The sequence below is a fragment of the Leguminivora glycinivorella genome, chromosome Z, assembly GCF_023078275.1.
Source record: "Leguminivora glycinivorella isolate SPB_JAAS2020 chromosome Z, LegGlyc_1.1, whole genome shotgun sequence".
Classification (NCBI taxonomy): domain Eukaryota; kingdom Metazoa; phylum Arthropoda; class Insecta; order Lepidoptera; family Tortricidae; genus Leguminivora; species Leguminivora glycinivorella.
Window position 1 is genome coordinate 42,561,964 of NC_062998.1, and position 17,880 is coordinate 42,579,843.

The following is a 17,880-nucleotide window of genomic DNA, read 5'->3' on the forward strand; positions in this document are numbered from 1 at the left end:
CTTATTACTGAAGAAGAAGGTTCAAAATTCAATTAATACAGGTGTATAGATATTTATGTATACGGATTAATGAATTTAATATAGATAGGTAATTATTGATATATGGCAAAACGAAGGAAATTGTTTACACCTCCGCAAATAAGTATCTAATGATAATTTTTAATTTACCATGTTACTTCACGTACAGGTACTTATTTTAAAAACCCTAAAAATGTCTATTGAGTTTCTGCCACAGACCACCATGTGGTTTCTGCATATTCTGCGCTGTGCATAGAATTTGCAGAGACATTGCAGAGAGCGCACGCGGACACCGGTGCGGCGCCAGTGGACGCGTCTGTGTGGGTGAGCTGGGTATGCATACAACTACAACTGCTGTAGGCACCGCCCCCCTCAGTAGATCGATGCGATAACATCGATTTAAATTTCCCTAGCCTCGTGGCGCCCACCATACAAAATTTTTGCTAGGGAATTTTGATTCTTATTGTACTTGAGATTGAATTCAATTTCAGTTATTCGAAAAATTTTAGAAACAAAAGAAATTATATTTTATTTGTTTACATGAGAGTTAAAATTCCATTGAAACCATTATGTACTTTAAAAAGTACATACGGCGCCACGAGGCTTAAGCACCTGCACTTCCGAAGGCGCTTAAGTCATTTTTGGTAATAAAAAAAACCACAACGTTCTATGAACATTGGTCAAGTGCGAGTCGGTTTTCGACTTTTCCATACAAAGAACTCATGAGCGCCTGAACGACTATGATGGCAAAGTTAACGTTTCGCACTTTCAAGACTTTTCGTATATATCTCGGAAACGATAAGAGATAGAGCAAAATGGACTTCAGATTTGGGCTTTCGGTGGCACAAATTCTATGTTTTCGTCAACAGACACCTTTTTTGGACCGATTTGAATAAAATTTTGCTCAGTCAATTTATAAACGGTCTTAAGCGCCTCCTTTTTAGTAGGAACTTAAGTCATTTTGTATAAATGAAAAAAAATTTGAACAAGTTCTAAAAAGAAAAAGACAGAAATGAATTTCTTTATACCTGTCCAACGCGCTACACAATTTTAAGACGTTTAGTAACTACTTGCAGCGGCAGTGAGTGAAATTCGTAATCTGAGTTTTTTTCTCTTAAGTCCGACTTACGCTTGACTGTAGATTTCTAATAGGTTTTCCTGTAATCTATAGGGAGAGGGATATCTCGTGTATTTTTTTTTAAATTTTACGCTAAGTAGTTTCGGAGATAAGGGGGGAATGGTCATTTTTTGCTTATTTTCTTAAATTACTTCTAAATTACCAAAATCAAAAATATAAAAAAAATATATTTCAGATGCTGACAAAATGCTCTTTCATTTGATATGTAACACAATACAGTTTTAATAACTTTGATTTTTAATTTTCAATTTTACCCCCCAAAAGTGACCCCTATGATTAAATTTCTTTTAATTAAATTACATGTCCGTCTTTGGGCCACAGGTTTACATACGTGTGCCAAACTTCAAGTAAATCGGTCCAGTAGTTTCGGAGAAATCGGCTGTGACAGAGGGACAGACAGACACGCGAGTGATCCTATAAGGGTTCCGTTTTTCCTCTTTGAGGTACGGAACCCTAAAAATGTTGACTTACGTATTATAAATTAGACAGAAGATACTCGTGTTGACAGACAGTCAAGATGGTGAGTCAGGAGTGTCAGGACTCAGAACCAGTGTAATGAGCACGTTTTAGGGATAAATAATATTTTCTCAAACTTGCAATGAATTGTTGTCATTACGTAGGTACTTCAAATTAGGTCGGGAAGTACTACGTATCTGGTTCGTTGAATGAGGATGATATGTAATGGAATTTCATAGTAATTTCCCCACCTAAGTCAGAAATGCTCGAGTCATTTGTTTCTGACAACGTCAAATTCTGACACAACGCCACAGACAACGTCATCATCAGAAAAAAAATACAAAACGGTTTACATAGACGGTGGCGAACCCTATATTAGTTTCTACTCTTTTGCCAGACTATAATGCGGTAAACGTCACCGGTTGAAATGTAACCTCAAACAGATTAAAAAAAAGTTTGGCGCTGAATTTGAATGTCACCGTTTAATTTAAAAGGTTACTTACCTCAAACAGATTTACAAAAAAGTTTAAGAGCGAAAATTAAATAAGTAAAAATATATATTTGCTCGGATTTAACAAATATTTTATCATGAGCTTTTTCAAATTTCAAAACGAGTTCGGACAAAAGTGTTATGGATGTGGATTTAAAGTGTAGATACGCCTCCGGAATTGCGCGCGGAGGCAGAAGTAGACATGAGTAACTTACTGCCCCCGAAATCCAAAGTAAGATACACGTATGAACATTTCTTAAAATGGAAGGAATCTAAGGGTCAAGTTTGAGAAAAACACTATACATTCCTCGCCGTGAAAAGGGCTTACAGACTTCGTATCACTATCCGATATGCCTGCTCGCCCTGTAAGCCCTTTTTTCCCGGCGTCTGACGTAATGTACTATTTTACAAGGTACGTAGGGGGAAATGTCGCCAATTGGCAAGCCTACACGGTTTATTTCACCCTTACAGTCTAAGCTCGTGTAGGTGGACGCGTACTATGCTTGTATGAGTGAAATATGACAGGTCGACTGTTCGCATTTTTGACAGACGGTAACTGTGAGGTAACCGAGAGGGGGTGCGCGGCACTTTCAGCGGGGAGCAGGAGTGGCCATACTATATGATAGTATTCTTTATTATACTATGACCCCGTTGTCTCGAAGGCGAGGCCCACGAAATAATATTTAGCCTCGAGAACAGAATATTTTACTCTCTTTAACAAAGCTGCAGATTCTGCTGCATTGTTAAAGAGAGTAAAATCCGGCTGCCTGCAACGTCCGGCTTAGGTGTGAGGTGTGAGGCGGCGAAAGTGCTGACGCACGTTACGTGGCGTCCCACAGTAGGCCCTTTCCTTTCTGCCACGGCACCAGGGTTAATCGGTCTGGGCGTTTGCCATCGGTGCGACAGAGGCCCGGTGGTTCTAGTTAGTATGTAAAGAATGTTTGCAGATACCAGATACCTCCGGACGATGTCGTTGAGCGCGTGGTGTCTGGGAGATCTTCCTGAACAGCGACTGCAACTCAAAGCGTGATGGCCGTTAGCTTTCACCGTGGAATCGCAGATGCATTTGTGAGGTATACAAACATCACAGCCAAGGCGGAAAGCCAGAGCCAAACGCATTGAGTCACTGTCGAGGAGAGTTCCCAGATGAGGAAAAGGCAAAGATTCGGTCTGACTATATTGCCAGCGCATCGCTAACGAAGGGGATCGTGACACTGTCTCTATTAGAACGTGACATTTTAGAAACAAGGTCAACGACCCCATGCGCTGATGCTACGAGTAGGAAGGCTGGCAGGCCTACGTCTCCAGCCCGCCTTAACCCGGTACCGGCAGGGAAGCTTCGGTCTACTGGTCAGCAGAGAGGGACACGTTTAAGATAATCTCAGTTGTATCCTTTAAGGTGTCTTCAAAAGAAGATACCCTTCAAGACACAAACAGGAGTTGTTCTTAAAAGGTAAGGTACTTTTGGTACTGCTAAACATATTCTAAGTAAAAGCAGGGCGACGTGGGTACCTATAATTTTGAGGCGCTCCTGGGCACACAGAAGGAGCCGTCTTCTGGTGCCGTGCGTCTGTGATGGCGTCCGGAGATATCGGATAGCTCAGAAGGTATAATAGAATGTGCTGGGTGTGAATTCTTTGAGATCAGGAAGCAGAGTCTAGAAAGAATACCAGGAAGCAGAGTCTGGAAAGAATACAAGTGGGGCTGCAACAGAAAAAATCACTTTGTCGCGTTCACGTCCAGACCAATTTCCTTAAGACAGGGAAGGAGAAAACCCAAATCTTGTTTTACAATATCTGCCTCCTCCCAAACTCCCGTCGTCCAGATACCATGTGTTAAGAGGTGATTTTAAAAATGGTGTTATCCTATGGATAGCGAGACTGCAGGTGAGCGGACCGAGAGGATCTCCCTGCTGCGCTGCGCAGTGCGCACCCACTTGGGAAAGGATCAGGAAGTCGTTGTAGAATAGATTAGACGGGGAATGATACACTTGGAATAGGAAAGGATATAGATAGACATGGTGACTGTGGCTTTATTTCGTCCAAAATAACGTCTCTCTTCACTGAGTTGAAAGCATTTTTTAAGTCTAGCTCATCATAAAGATGATGCAGTCTGTATTTGCGGAATTTACTGCAAAAGTGCGGGTGGCGTGTATTGCAGCTTCACATTATCTTTCTTTGCGTGCCAAAGCCTAACTGATGTGGCTGGAGGTGCTTGGATATCTGCTCCATATTTTATAATTTTTACTTACTGACCCTTGGTTACTTAATGACCTTTCAATGATAATACTTTCTAAAGATAGGTAGATTCTTTCAATTTACCATTTACTCGTATTGAGGCAAGTGTATGTAAATACTGGTAGGATAATATACGATATATCCGACTCTCCCCTACATAAAGTTAAGTGTGACGTATTTTATATTTTCTTGTCCCGTTTCAATTTGTTTAGTGTGTTTCTTTGGAGATTAAGAATACTTTACTGAAAAGCTCTTAGGTACCTATCGTATGTATATTTTGAAAATTACATTTGAAAATAAGACCTCTGCAATTTGATCATCTACCTCGTCAGAACGGTATTGCTTATTGCGCGCTTTCAAAATGGGGATTCGAAGCGGAAAAACGAATTGTTATAGCACTTTCTCTTGAACAAAAACGTGGAAAATTTATTAATTATAAAATCAATTACATTTTCCATACTGGTGACGAGCAATCTCTTGACGTAGGGTCAAGTGGGATCAATCCAAAGCGCCTCGAAGAAAAAGGTAAACAAAACGACTGAGTCACTACTAAGTTGCGCGTGATATTCATATATCCTCAGCAGAATAGATAAAACGTATGTTTAGGGTTAAAAACAGGGAGCATACTGATACGATAGCAGACCCATTAAATTTTATGAAGGTAGACACCTAACTCAACTTCATGTCTTCATGTTCATAGGAGGACGTAATTTTAAAGCCTGTTCTGCACTTGAAATGACTTTCATTTGAAAGTAGTAAATCATAATTATCTTGGAATATACGAATCTATTATAGGTACTTACATATTATAGGATCTCTTTTTCTAAAACGGTAGTAAACAAGAATACAAGAACAAAATAACATTTAAGTACAGTCAAAGTGTTAAATATACCGAATCAAGTAATCAAGTAATACCTACATATGTAGATGCTGACAAAGTGCCAGAAATATGAATACACGACTTTATTAAGTACTTATACGCTAAGGTTGTGGATACATATTTTTGGGATTTTATCCGCAACTATATTTAATAAGTACCTTAACGTCGTGCTTGACTATATCTACCTATGAATGTATTCCCTATAAGTATTATAAAAGTTTGGGAAAAAAATCTAATATACAGGCCACGAGACGAGTATAGAAGTTACGAAAAAATATTGAATTTATATTAATATGTGGGGTGGAATCATCCCGCCCTCAAGTGCTCTATTTTGAGAGCTATCTATGTTTTGAGTTTAATCTGAGTAAAGAGCAGAAAGAGGGAGTCACGGTTGATCTAGTGCCCGAATAGCGGTGACTTCCTCGTAGAACATATCAGCATTGCGATTTCCGATTCAGCGGGAACATGCCACCAGCATTCTATACTTGCAAGTTATATGCTGGTAAGCCTTATTTCATTAAACGTTTAATAAAGTTGAGAAGCCGATAATAATCGATTGTCCCTTTCTATCATAACAACACGTCGGAAAGGGACAAAATATTAATAACAGTTTATTATTTTAGTGAACGTTTATGAATTACTAGTTTCTATAATATTTATACATTTGTGATTTGTGAATGTAAAGAAATGAATTAAAAAACGTGCGTAGTACACGTTAATTTAAAAAATATTAATCCAAAAACGATTGCTTTCAACGTACTGACTGCGTAAAGTGTGAACTTGCTCACGTCTTCTCCTGAATCCTGTGTGTTACCTTATGCTGGAGAGTGGAGTGGCGTGGCGGCGAGTCGTCGTCCCCGAACAGAGTGGATGGGATGTGGGCGAGGTGGGCGGCAAAGAACACTGCGGCCCTGCGTTCTTCCGACGTGCCTGCCGGTCTTGTCCGCAATCACAAGAGTTATTTGTGATGTTCTAACGTAATATACGGGTGTTACCTGGTGTTGGAAGCGGAGGGCGAGTCGTCGTCTCCGGACAGAGTGGATATGGGCGAGGTTGCTGGCGACGCCTCCACGAACTCCTGCGTGCTCCGGATCACGCCGGGCCTGCGCGCCTCCGCCATCGCTGCTGGCTCTGTCCACAGTCACTAAAGTTAACGAATTTTATAACAAAATCAAGTACCTAAAGAAATTAAGCTATTTCATCATCAACAAGTTACGAACAAGGTTAAATGACCACATTAGATGCACTGGGTACCTAGTTAACGTCACAATCGTTTATTACGCTTCTTACATTTCTCCCTATCGATCTTCCGCAGGGGCCCGACAAAGTCAGACTGCGTTTCGATCGCCGCGTATCGTCAACGATTGTCACTTCGGCTAGGCCAACAGATTAGAGTCATACTTGCCGAGCAACACGTCTTTTATTTAACAGTGGCGGCGTATGGTAAAATAATTGTGTGATTTAATGTTTTTATCGCTAAAATGGCTGGCAAAGGTAAATTTTTGGAGTTTGATGTGAACACAGGGAATTGGACTTTATATGGCGATAGGTTGGAGATGTACTTTTTAGCGAATAGCGTATCGGACGATTTGAAACTACCAAACTTGATTGCGAATGTGGGTGAAAGTGCTTATGAATTTTATTAATAGTGAATTTGTGTAGTCCGGACAAACCATCCACATTGACGTACGCTAAAGTGGTTAAAATTCGGAAAAAAGACCCCCTGTTCGTGTTCAAAAATATTCTTCAGTCTTTATAAGTTTTTAGAGATCATCTCTTTCTTGCTAATTTATTATAATGACTGATACTTTTGTAGCCAGTTAGATATTTTTTTATGCTGGTTGTCTTAAAACGTGTTTAATTTCTTTAAATTGAGAGATTGTTTATAGTTTTTACCAACTCTATGTCAGCTTGCTCCGCGTTCGCCACAAAGGAAACTGTCTGTAACGTCAGTCAAACGTAACAACGTTGACTACAGGTGAAATCAGAAGCATATTGCATCAAACGCCAAGTTCTCAAAGGCCCCATTAAACGTCAAAGGCTCATACCAGGACCCAATTCAACACGCTTCAGTGACACGATGTAAGTGGTGTTGTGCAGCTATTTCGTCCACAAATGTTTTGCATCGGCAGTGGGTCATTTACTAGTATAAATTGAACTCTGTATTTCTAACAGCTGAATGTGTTTCTAGATCAGGGTGTCATGGTTGGTGTTAGAGGATGCATTCGGAAAATCTCGTAAATAACAAACCAGGCAGCTGAGGTGTAATTACCTACTCGGATCAAGAGATTTTAACTTGGCGGAGTTAATAATTCGTATGTAAATCAAACATAGTATGAGATGTTTTAAGAATCGAATAACTTTAAAGTACCTATCTAGGTATGTAAATAAGTATTAGAACTAAAATACCTAGCCTTTTTCTGATTCCAGTATTTGCGTCCCATTTCCTTCCAATTAAATATTTAAATGCGGCAAATATTACCTATTTTCTTTAGAGAAATATATCTAGTTTTCGTAGAGTGAAATATCATATCCTTAATTTTCTTTCTTCCTCATTTTCTCTCTTCCTTCTAGCGTAGGTTCCTACGTACTATACCTAGTAAATGGTCGTAAGACGGCCGGTCTGTATGCATTAGTAAGACATTTTTAACTTGTTGCCACAAATGTTTTTTTTTTTTGAAAAATATATTTTCTGCAACACAGTATAAACTGTGTGTTAAATAACTACCTAAATAAGTATTTTTGTAAAAATTTCATTTTTGGCACAAGCTTTTATCGCCGACAGTACCTTTCTTTCAAGTCATCTACTAATCTCCGAAACGTTTCTAAAAACCCCTTCTCGATGGGGATACGATATAGAGTTCCTCTGAGTTCTCCAGAGTAATTTCAGCTCATTCAGAAACCGGGAAGTGAGAAGCTTGTAAAATTAGAGCTGTCGCCTTTTTTAAGTATACCAAAAAAAAATTAACAAGTTAGTACCTTGGTTTTCTTTTAAATAAATTACTGTTAGGTGCATAAAATATCTGAATTTCAAAGAAATCCAGTTATTACTATAGCTACAAATAAAACTTTTTTTTTTGTAATTAATTATTTTTTTTAGCAATACCAAGACGATTCTGAGTTTGAAACTTGGTAAAACGATGTCTTAAAATAAGACTAATAAACGCACTTAAGAAAGCTATACATTTCAGCCAGGGGCAGTTTCACTATAGGATTGCGGCTAGACCCTTTGTTTGGAACACGGCTTTGGAATCTCTAGGACCAGCGGTTTTGACAGTGCGTTGATATATGTCAGTATTGTCAGTCAGTCGTCAGGTAGAAAGTTTGTTTTTTATAGGTATATTTAGACAAGATTTATAATTGTTACTTAAATATTTAAGGTGGCTTATTTTTAAAGTATTTTAATAGAACTAGGTAACTTTATTCCAATGCCTACCTATACGTTGTTGTACGAAGTTCATATAGTCGTGCAATGTTTATAAACATTAACTTATTCGATTTGATTGGAATTATACAAAAAAATGTCCAAGCACGGGCACGGCACGCATCCACTCCACAAGTGAGCCGAGTGAGCGCTATCGGCTAATGCCGAACCGAACGACGCCGTGACGCGGCCGCGGACTAAGCCGGGGTAACCATGACAACCGCTGCACCGTGCGCCCCTATTCGAACATCAAAACATCTATAATCATACACAGAGGTCATTCACCTTGCACTGCACTTGAACTTTATGGAAGTTCTTTTCCTTTAATTTAAATATATTGAACGGAGATTTCAATTAAGTATTTTTTTTAAATAATGGTGAATTAGTGAATGAGGTGCGTCTTGATAAATTAAAATAGCTACTTACCCTGCAGCGGCATAACTTAATTCCTAATCACATATTTATTTGTCTATACGGTTCACAATTTGTTTTTATAATTACAGGCACTGCATCACCCATTGTGATAATACCAGTTATAACCACTATATTTTACTTGTATTTAATATGAAACTAGCTTTCTTAACGCCTACACTAGTAACTATCACACGTAAAGCTATTTTTTTAAGAAACAGATATACTCAAAACATTGTATAGCTATATAAACAACTACATCAGCGCCACACCGCGGACGAGTAAAGTTTATCTACATTGAAATACCATCTAAATATCGTTATAGTTTCTAGTAACACCGCTAGATGGCAGCAATAGCAAAATCTAGTTTACTAACTTTTGAGGTATTAAAAGTTCTATTCTATTGTTAAAGAGATTAACGACATAAAAAACTATGCTAAAAGTATAAATGAACAAGCTACGTGAATTATATCTACAACAAATAAGAACGAGACTATTCCACACCCACTAACTTTATTCCTCTTCAAGGGAACTAAGAATATAAACAGTTCTCAACAATTATGATAGATGGCGCAAGTAACGCACAATTACCAAAATAGCTATAAGTCCTTTTTTATTTAAATAATCTATAATTATTAAGATGATGAATATGGTGGATATGTAATTTAAAAAAAAACATTATTTATAATCGGTGATCATGGGCTTCCAGGTGTCAGACTTGATTTAAGGGGCATTTGACCGCTATTTTAGCTCCCTAGGGATATAATATATACACCGTGTTTTTATTGAATTCCGTTAACTTCGGCATATAGTTAGGTCCAATATAGGAAACAGAATAGCATAGTTTTTTAATTTGTAACTTTTTTCTGTAAAACACCATACACCTGCGATAGATGTTACATCAATCACTGTTAAGAAACGGGCTTTTGTGTGTTCGATATGCGATTGACATGTCATAGTTTTGACTAGTTAATTGTAAAGCCCGTTTCTCAACAGCAATTGAAGTAAATCTATGGTCAGGTGTATGTTTTTTTTAATTCGAATTTAAGAAAACTAACTATGCCATTCTGTTTCCTATAATGGATCTAACTACATATATGCCGAAGTTAACGGAATTCAATAAGAACACGGTGTGCATATTATACTGTAGACCCTATAGACATACAATAATTCTGTTGAAATCATATTAAAATTGGTATTTGTCAAGGTCAAAGTTACTCGCAAGAAACCTGAAAAGTACGAGTCCGATTCGCCCATCGGGGGTTTGCCGTTCAAATTATACTAATTTTATTTTTTCACATTCATATTTTGCATCACACATTATTTTGTAGTACGATGATAATAGGTATATAGTGTATATACCCGATTTAAAGGTCATAGTTTCAATTAGCTACTTTTTTTTTCAGGTATGGAACTCAAAAAAAAAGAAAGGTCGATTCGTAGGTATTATACGAAATAACATATAAATAAGTAAATTTATTTTGTGTAATTGAAAACCTCATCATTAATTACTAACATTAATAAATTAATTGATTTGTAAGTTCACTCACTGTTTGTGTAGGTAGTAGTTAGCTAACTTTTTGTAAACTCTGTATTAGGCACCTTCATAGCACGTGTACAGTTAAAATGATAAAAAACAAACGCGCCCATAAGTATACCTATGTGACAAGATCATAATATCTTAAAGGCTAATTCTGCTTTTACATAAATACATATATTATTGTAATGGGGCGAGTACGAGTAAGTAAGAAGCAGGCTTGTGACGGAAACTATGATGAATGTGACATCGAATCCCAGAACGCACTTTACTCCTTCGTCCTTTCTCCAGCCGTGTGTGAGATGAGGTGATAATACCCAAAAGATAATTATATCAACGACAACGCGCGATTGAAAAAGTCAAACTGCAGGTTAGTCAAATGAAAAAATATCAATCGGTCATTTAGGTGCTAGTACTACATACTAGTGATTGTACTACATACTTGCCACCTTAATACTAAAACTCTTACTTAGGTCTTGGCTCGGAATAGTGTTGGATACTTAAGGTTAATTTAATTGGAGGAGTTTGGGTCGCTATAAAAATGTGTTTGTTATTGTAGACTACTCGAGTCGGACTCGCCCACCGAGGGTTTCGTATACGTACAAACTTATAATAGTTTAAGTAATCTCCTATTTTTAAAGACCAACGCCATATGTTAGGATCCTTATCAAACACCGACGAAGGGTTTAAAGACTTGTATAGCACTATCTCTCGAACGAATTTGCACGGCTGTATAATATGTTGGTTTTCAGGGATAATTCTTTATAATGTTAACCGATTTCGACAGTTCTTACTTTATTTTAAAGAGATTTTTTACGTAAAATCATAAATTAAATATAACAAGATCATACCATCCCATACATTAAAATGCGACCGCCTAAGACCGTGCTTACACTCCGCCACACATAGATGGCGCCACAAAAAAAATGTCTTGTAGCTTTCGATTATACGTGTAGATGGCGTTAAGTGTCAGTTTTGACATAGATTTACGGCTCGGAATTGACACTTAATGCCAATCTACAAATAATCGGTGGCAACAAGGCGTTTTTTGTGGCGTCATCTATGTGTGGCGGAGTGTGGTGGAGTGTAAGCGCGTTCGTAGGCGGTCGCATTTTAATGTATGGGATGGTATGATCTTGTTATATTTAATTTATGGTAAAATCTCGTATTAATTTGAACGGTATTTATTTTACAAAATTCTTCTTTTCTCCACTACAAAAAAGTCATAAAAATAGTTTTGATATGTACAAAAATAAATGAGTTATTTCTAACGCTAAGTAACTTGATATTTTACAGTTGGCCCCCGTTTCATTTTGGCCATTTTCTATAATTCATATCATTTAATTAAAAAAAACAATACTTTCAATTTTTAGGGGTTAACAATTAACAATGTTCATAACTTTTCCAAATTTCAAATCGATAGCATAAGTAGTTCGCGAGATATTTTGTAATGTGGCAGACAGACAGACGGACAGAGCGGCACCATAAGGACAGACAGAGTGGAACCATCCTTTTGTACCTTTTTCGTACGGAACCCTAAAAATCAATCAAATCGGAGGTGGGCAGTTGGGTACCTTTCCTTGTTAGTAACCAGCTTGCTTTAAATAACTTTGCATTTTTTACATCTGTATCCTACCACGGTTCGCAATAATCGATTTCTGTTTTCTACTATAGTATTAATTCTCTAGTATTATTTTATTAGGTACTTAATGTAAAATTGTTGTTGTTCCTTAAATTATACTTGAATGGAGCCTTGCTCTCCTCTGTGAATTTTTGACGTTTTAAAATACGTTACTCAACCTAATCTTTAATTATTTACTAGCACCAGAGTAAAGAATATAATACTCACTAGGCACCAGAGTTGAATTATTTCCGAATCTTGCCGGTTCATTGTTTATGATACTATTTAAAGGGAAAATGTCACCATCATTTTTTCTCCTGTTTTTGTTGTCTGTTGACGCACTAGATTAACTGCGTTCACTCTTGGTAAACAAAACTTAGCATAAGTAATTTCCCTGAACAGAGCAACAGCCAAAAAAGTGGTTTCCGGATAATTTCAGTTTATACTTAAGTGGGCAACGAAACGTAACGAAAAAAATCATCTTCATCATCAATGGACGCACAGTATCATCATTCAAGTTAAAGTTAGTAGCTGGGGAGTTTATTGCAAAACCTTAAATTTTTTGACCAAAGCATGAAACTTGGCACAGTTGTTCCTTATATCAAAATAAGCCGATTAAGATCGGGAGCCTTCGGGAGCCTCCCCCCTGGGGCCCGGGAGGGGGGGTCAAAGTACCGCTTCACCAGGCTTGGTTTGAAAAATTCTAACTTACCCCGTTTAGTTAATAGGTCATGTTTGGTATCGTTTTCGAGTAAATCAATAACGTAGAATTCGTTTTTAATACTAAAATTATAATTTAATGGTAAATAAAATAAAAAAAAATAAAAAAATTGAAATTTTCATCCATGATTTACAAATTCAGGTCATCATAAATGACAAACTGTTTGCTTTTTCTATAAATAAAAAATATGACATGATAGCCTATTTAATATAAATTATAAAAAATATAACTTTTATCCACCTTTACTAACGTTAAGTTCCACAAAAAAATTACTTTAAGACGCGCGGCGTCGGGACGCCGCGAGCGTAATTTTAAAATGCCTTTATTTTAGAAACTCTATTAGACCCTGTTTAGCTATTAGGTCATGTTTGATATCGTTTTCGAGTAAATCAATAACGTAGAATTCATTTTTGGTACTAAAATTATAATTTAATGGTAAGTAAAATTAAAAAAAATTTAAAAATTTGAAATTTTCATCCATGATTTACAAATTCAAGTCATCATAAATGACTAACTGTTTGTTTTCCTATAAATAAAAATATGATATGAAAGCCTATTTAATATAGATTATAAAAAATATAACTTTTATCTACCTTCACAAACGTTAAGTTCCACAAAAAAATTACTTAAGGACGCGCGGCGTCGGGACGCCGCGAGCGTAATTTTAAAATACCTCTATTTTAAAAACTCTATTAGACCCGGTTTAGCTAGTAGGTCATGTTTGATATAGTTTTCGAGTAAATTTATTTTACAAAGAATTTATTTTTGGTACTACAATAATAATTTAATGGTAAATAAATAAAATAAAAATATTCATCTATGATTTGCAAATTCAAGTCAACAAAAATGTTAACTGTTTGCTTTTTCTTTAAATAAAAAATATGATGTAAAAGCCTATGCGTATGTCACCAAACACCCAGACAAGTTTGGTGGAAACTTCCTTCACGAACTGCTTGGTGTCTGATGACCATGGTCCAAATGTTTCAAATGCAATTAAATGCATATTTGCGCGTTTAAACTGGGCGTTTTGCAGCAGGTAGTCCCTGGTTTCTGGCCCGAACGTTAGACGTTGGACGGAGCCAAGGTATCCACACAGGTCACGCGCCAAGGGTCGTCCCAGAAACCAAGGCAAAAGCGAGCAACCATCAGGCCGCTTTCCGTCTGCTGCTGACAAGCCGACAGGTTCGAGGGTTGTCGGTATGTTCGCTGTGCCGAGAGCCTTGCGGATTAAATCGTTAAGTGCAGCGTGTCACAAAATTCGGCCAGCACTAGACTGGCAGTGGAGTCCGTGGTGTCCTAATGCGTCGGCAGCAAGGGTGTGGTTGGCATGTCTTTAGCCCCAGTCTTAGACAAATGGCAGTATATGATGAAGTAAGGCAACCTCAGAAAGAGGTATGTTCTCCAAGTGTCGATCTTTTCTAGTAAAGAGGTTCTTCTGGCACTCATTCACTGCTGCGTAAGGACCCTTGATCTGAACCAATATGTGCATTGTCATTTTATTTAAACAGATTCTGCACCTATCAAATTACAACATTTTGGTGGATCACCTTCACTATTACACACTTACCTATCATACAAAATAATTACAAACTTTAGTAGAATCTGATTAGCCTATCTATGATATTGCTCCATCTCGTAATAGTTTGAAGCCTTGGGTGGCCATGTTTCTCCCTTGTTGATCGTTTCAAGCTGCGTTTATCGTACCTATCCCATACTATGTCTAATCTAGAAACGTTTTCTTTTGGCTTTGAAGCTTAGCCAGGCCACCCAAGGTGTCAAACTATTACAAGATGGAGCAATATCAGAGGCAAATCAGATTCTACTAAAGTTTGTAATAATTTTGTATGATACGTAAAGTAAGTGGGTAATACTGAAGGTTACGTGATCCACCAAAAAGTTGTAATTTGATAGTTGTAGACTCTAAAATGATAATGCACATATTGTTTCAGACCAAGTCATTGCGTAACGGTGAATGAGTGGTCGAAGTACCTACCTCTTTAGGTACCAGAAAAGATCGACAATTGGAGAACATACCTCCTTCAGAGGCTGCCTTGCATCAGCATATACTGCGCACAGTGTACCAGGGGCCCATTTCTCGAAGCTACAAGTTACAATTTTCAACTGGTTGTCAATGTCTAATATGACAAGTTGCAAAGAGACTTCCGCTTGTAACTTGTAACTTTCAGTTTTGAGAAATGGGACTCAGGGCGTTCTTGTTTGGAGTCAGGCGTTGGTGCCACACCAAAATTTGCCAAGTCCGTCTTCTTGGGGATGGAAGGAAGAAGAAGACGAATGGGTAGTGTGGTACCCATTCGTCTCCTTCTTCCTTCCATCCCAGTCAGGCAACACTGAAGTGGCCAGTATATGCTTAGAAGTTACAAGATGTAAATGTAAATCAGGTTGCAAACACCGATGCAACTGCATAAAGAGGGTAGAGCCTTCTTTATGCAGTTCCATATGTACCCAGCTATGTCTCTGTGAAGGGAATGTATAGTATGAGTATGAGTATGAGTAATCTGTCAATTAGGACACCACAGACTAAACTATAAGTGCTAACTTTTCAGTGTTGGATACTCTCTCCAGCAGTGGCAGTTCCGACTCTATGGCAGTTCCGACTCAATTATAATAAGCTCATTATAATTGACTTTAGTTAACTATAATAATTTCAAAAATAGAACTTCATACAATTTCTATACTAATTTGCGATATCTGGCAAATTTTCCTGCATCTGAAACTAATTTTTTTATCTGTCGCGTTATCGGCCAATCAGAGACGGTTATTACAAACAATTGGTTGCTAGGTAATTCGATGTTGATACAACGGTGAACGACTCTATTGACATTAATTTTAACTTGCATGAATGGTGATATTTCCGTCCATTGATGATGAAGATGATGACTCGTAGAAAAAGTATTGTATACAATAGTGATATAATTAAGCTTTTCACTCTCGTACCGTACTACACATGGTACTCGACTAAAAAGTTTTGTATTATATCACGATTGTATAAAATACTATTATATAAATACATTTATGGTGACTTGAATTTGCAACTCACAGAATTTTTTTTTTTTTATTTCAGTTAACATTAAATGGTCATTTTAGTACCAAAACTAAATTATACGTTATTTATTTACTCGAAAACGATACTAAACATGACCTAATAGCTAAACGGGTTCTAATAGAGTTTTTTAAAATAAAGGCATTTTAAAATTACGCTCGCGGCGTCCCGACGCCGCGCGGCTTAAAGGTTTTTTTTCTAAAACTTAACGTTAGTAAAGGTGGGTAAAAGTTATATTATTTATAATCTATATTAAATAGGCTTTCATATCATATTTTTTATTTGTAGAAAAAGCAAACAGTTTGAAATTTATGATGACTTGAATTTGTAAATCCTAGATGAAAATTTCAAACTTTTCATTTTTTTTTATTTTATTTACCATTAAATTATAATTTTAGTACCAAAAATGAATTCTACGTTATTGATTTACTCGAAAACGATACCAAACATGACCTATGAACTAAACGGGGTATGTTAGAATTTTTCAAAGCAAGCCGGGTGAAGCGGTACTTTGACCCCCTCCCGAGCCCCAGGGGAGGCTCCCGAAGGCTCCCGATCTTAATCGGCTTATTTTGATATAAGGAACAACTGTGCCAAGTTTCATGCTTTGGTCAAGAAAAAAAAGGTTTGGCCTCTTATTGTCGATAAACGTCCCCGTCCCCACTATAGGTAATGTATAAATATCGAATTTCCTGGCAACCAAGTATTATTTACAAAACTGTCTCTGTTTGGCCGATAACGCGACAGATAAAAAAATGTGTTTCAGATGCAGAAAAAATTGCCAGGTATTGCAAATTAGTATAGAACTTGTATGAAGTTCTATTTTTGAAATTATTATAGTTGTCTGCAGAGAATTATAATGTAAAATACCCTATAATGGACGATGATACCATTATGGACAAAAAACACAAATCCTTAAAAATAAGTACCTATCTAAAATTTGTTTCTTAAAATTGACGGCATTGTACCATAAAGAAGAGCTGTTTAATTTTGACATTTCATTTGATTCGGTTATTACTGAAGGATTTGGCGGCAATAAAAGTCATCAGATTACTAAAAAAAATTTCAGGGCGAATTCTTAGTAAAGTTGCTAACGCCGTGGGTTGCATGGGCGACGGTCGCGCGATGTTCGCGCGACGGCGATGCGACGCATACGAAATCAAACCTTACCGATATGGAAGTAAAAGACGCGACGGCGACGGTCGCGCGACCGTCGCCCACGCAAGACATGGCGTAAGAGAGGTGAGTTCATGTATTAAATAATAAATAAATAGTACTCGGTGGAAACCTGGATGAGTTTTACTTACTGCATTAACCATAAGATAAGGTTTAAAACATACTAGTTTGTTACTCCACAGATATAACGTAATAGTGTTATTTTGCGAATATCCATAACTGGAGCCGAAAAGAGCATAGTAGCATACCTCTAATGATGGATATAGGAACAGTTTACGAACAAAATTCACAAGGAACAATCCTATGATAAAATAACGCAAAATATAATTTTACTAGCTTTTACCCGCGGCTTCGCCCGCGTAATAAAAGTATTCATTAAGATTTTCATTTGGATCCTTAGGTTTCTCTGTAGGTATATTTATCTGCGATTATTTCGATTGCACATAATACTTTTGCTTGCAATGATTGTAGAAATATTACACATCGACCACAGCGTAGGTAATTCTATATACGCTGGGGAAACCTTTATAAACATCCCACATAGCCCGTATTTCGACACTATGATCGGTGGGTAAAAAGTACTTTTTTCTATTATCCCTTACAATTTTTTACATTTTGCTTATACTTATCGCAAACGTAATCTTCAAGCAAGCAAACAACGATCGTCTTAGAGCACATTGATTGTAAGAGACCGCCGACCGATTATCCGT

At 37.2% G+C, this 17,880-nt stretch overlaps 1 protein-coding gene across 2 annotated transcripts in view; it reads right to left on the minus strand.

Annotated features, from left to right (window-relative positions):
• LOC125240795 (neuronal PAS domain-containing protein 2-like) overlaps positions 1 to 9,116 on the minus strand; it is a 113,649-nt gene extending 104,533 nt beyond the window's left edge. Inside the window, exons 1-2 of one of the 2 annotated variants that reach the window (XM_048148891.1) lie at positions 9,070 to 9,116; positions 6,215 to 6,350 (exon numbers count right to left, since the gene is read on the minus strand). In XM_048148891.1, the coding sequence (XP_048004848.1) occupies positions 6,215 to 6,350; positions 9,070 to 9,082 (149 nt within the window). In that variant the 5' untranslated portion in view covers positions 9,083 to 9,116. Of the gene's footprint in view, positions 1 to 6,214; positions 6,351 to 8,655; positions 8,775 to 9,069 lie in introns of those variants that run through there. The other variant, XM_048148890.1, reaches the window with a different exon arrangement.
• Positions 9,117 to 17,880: the final 8,764 nt, after the last annotated feature.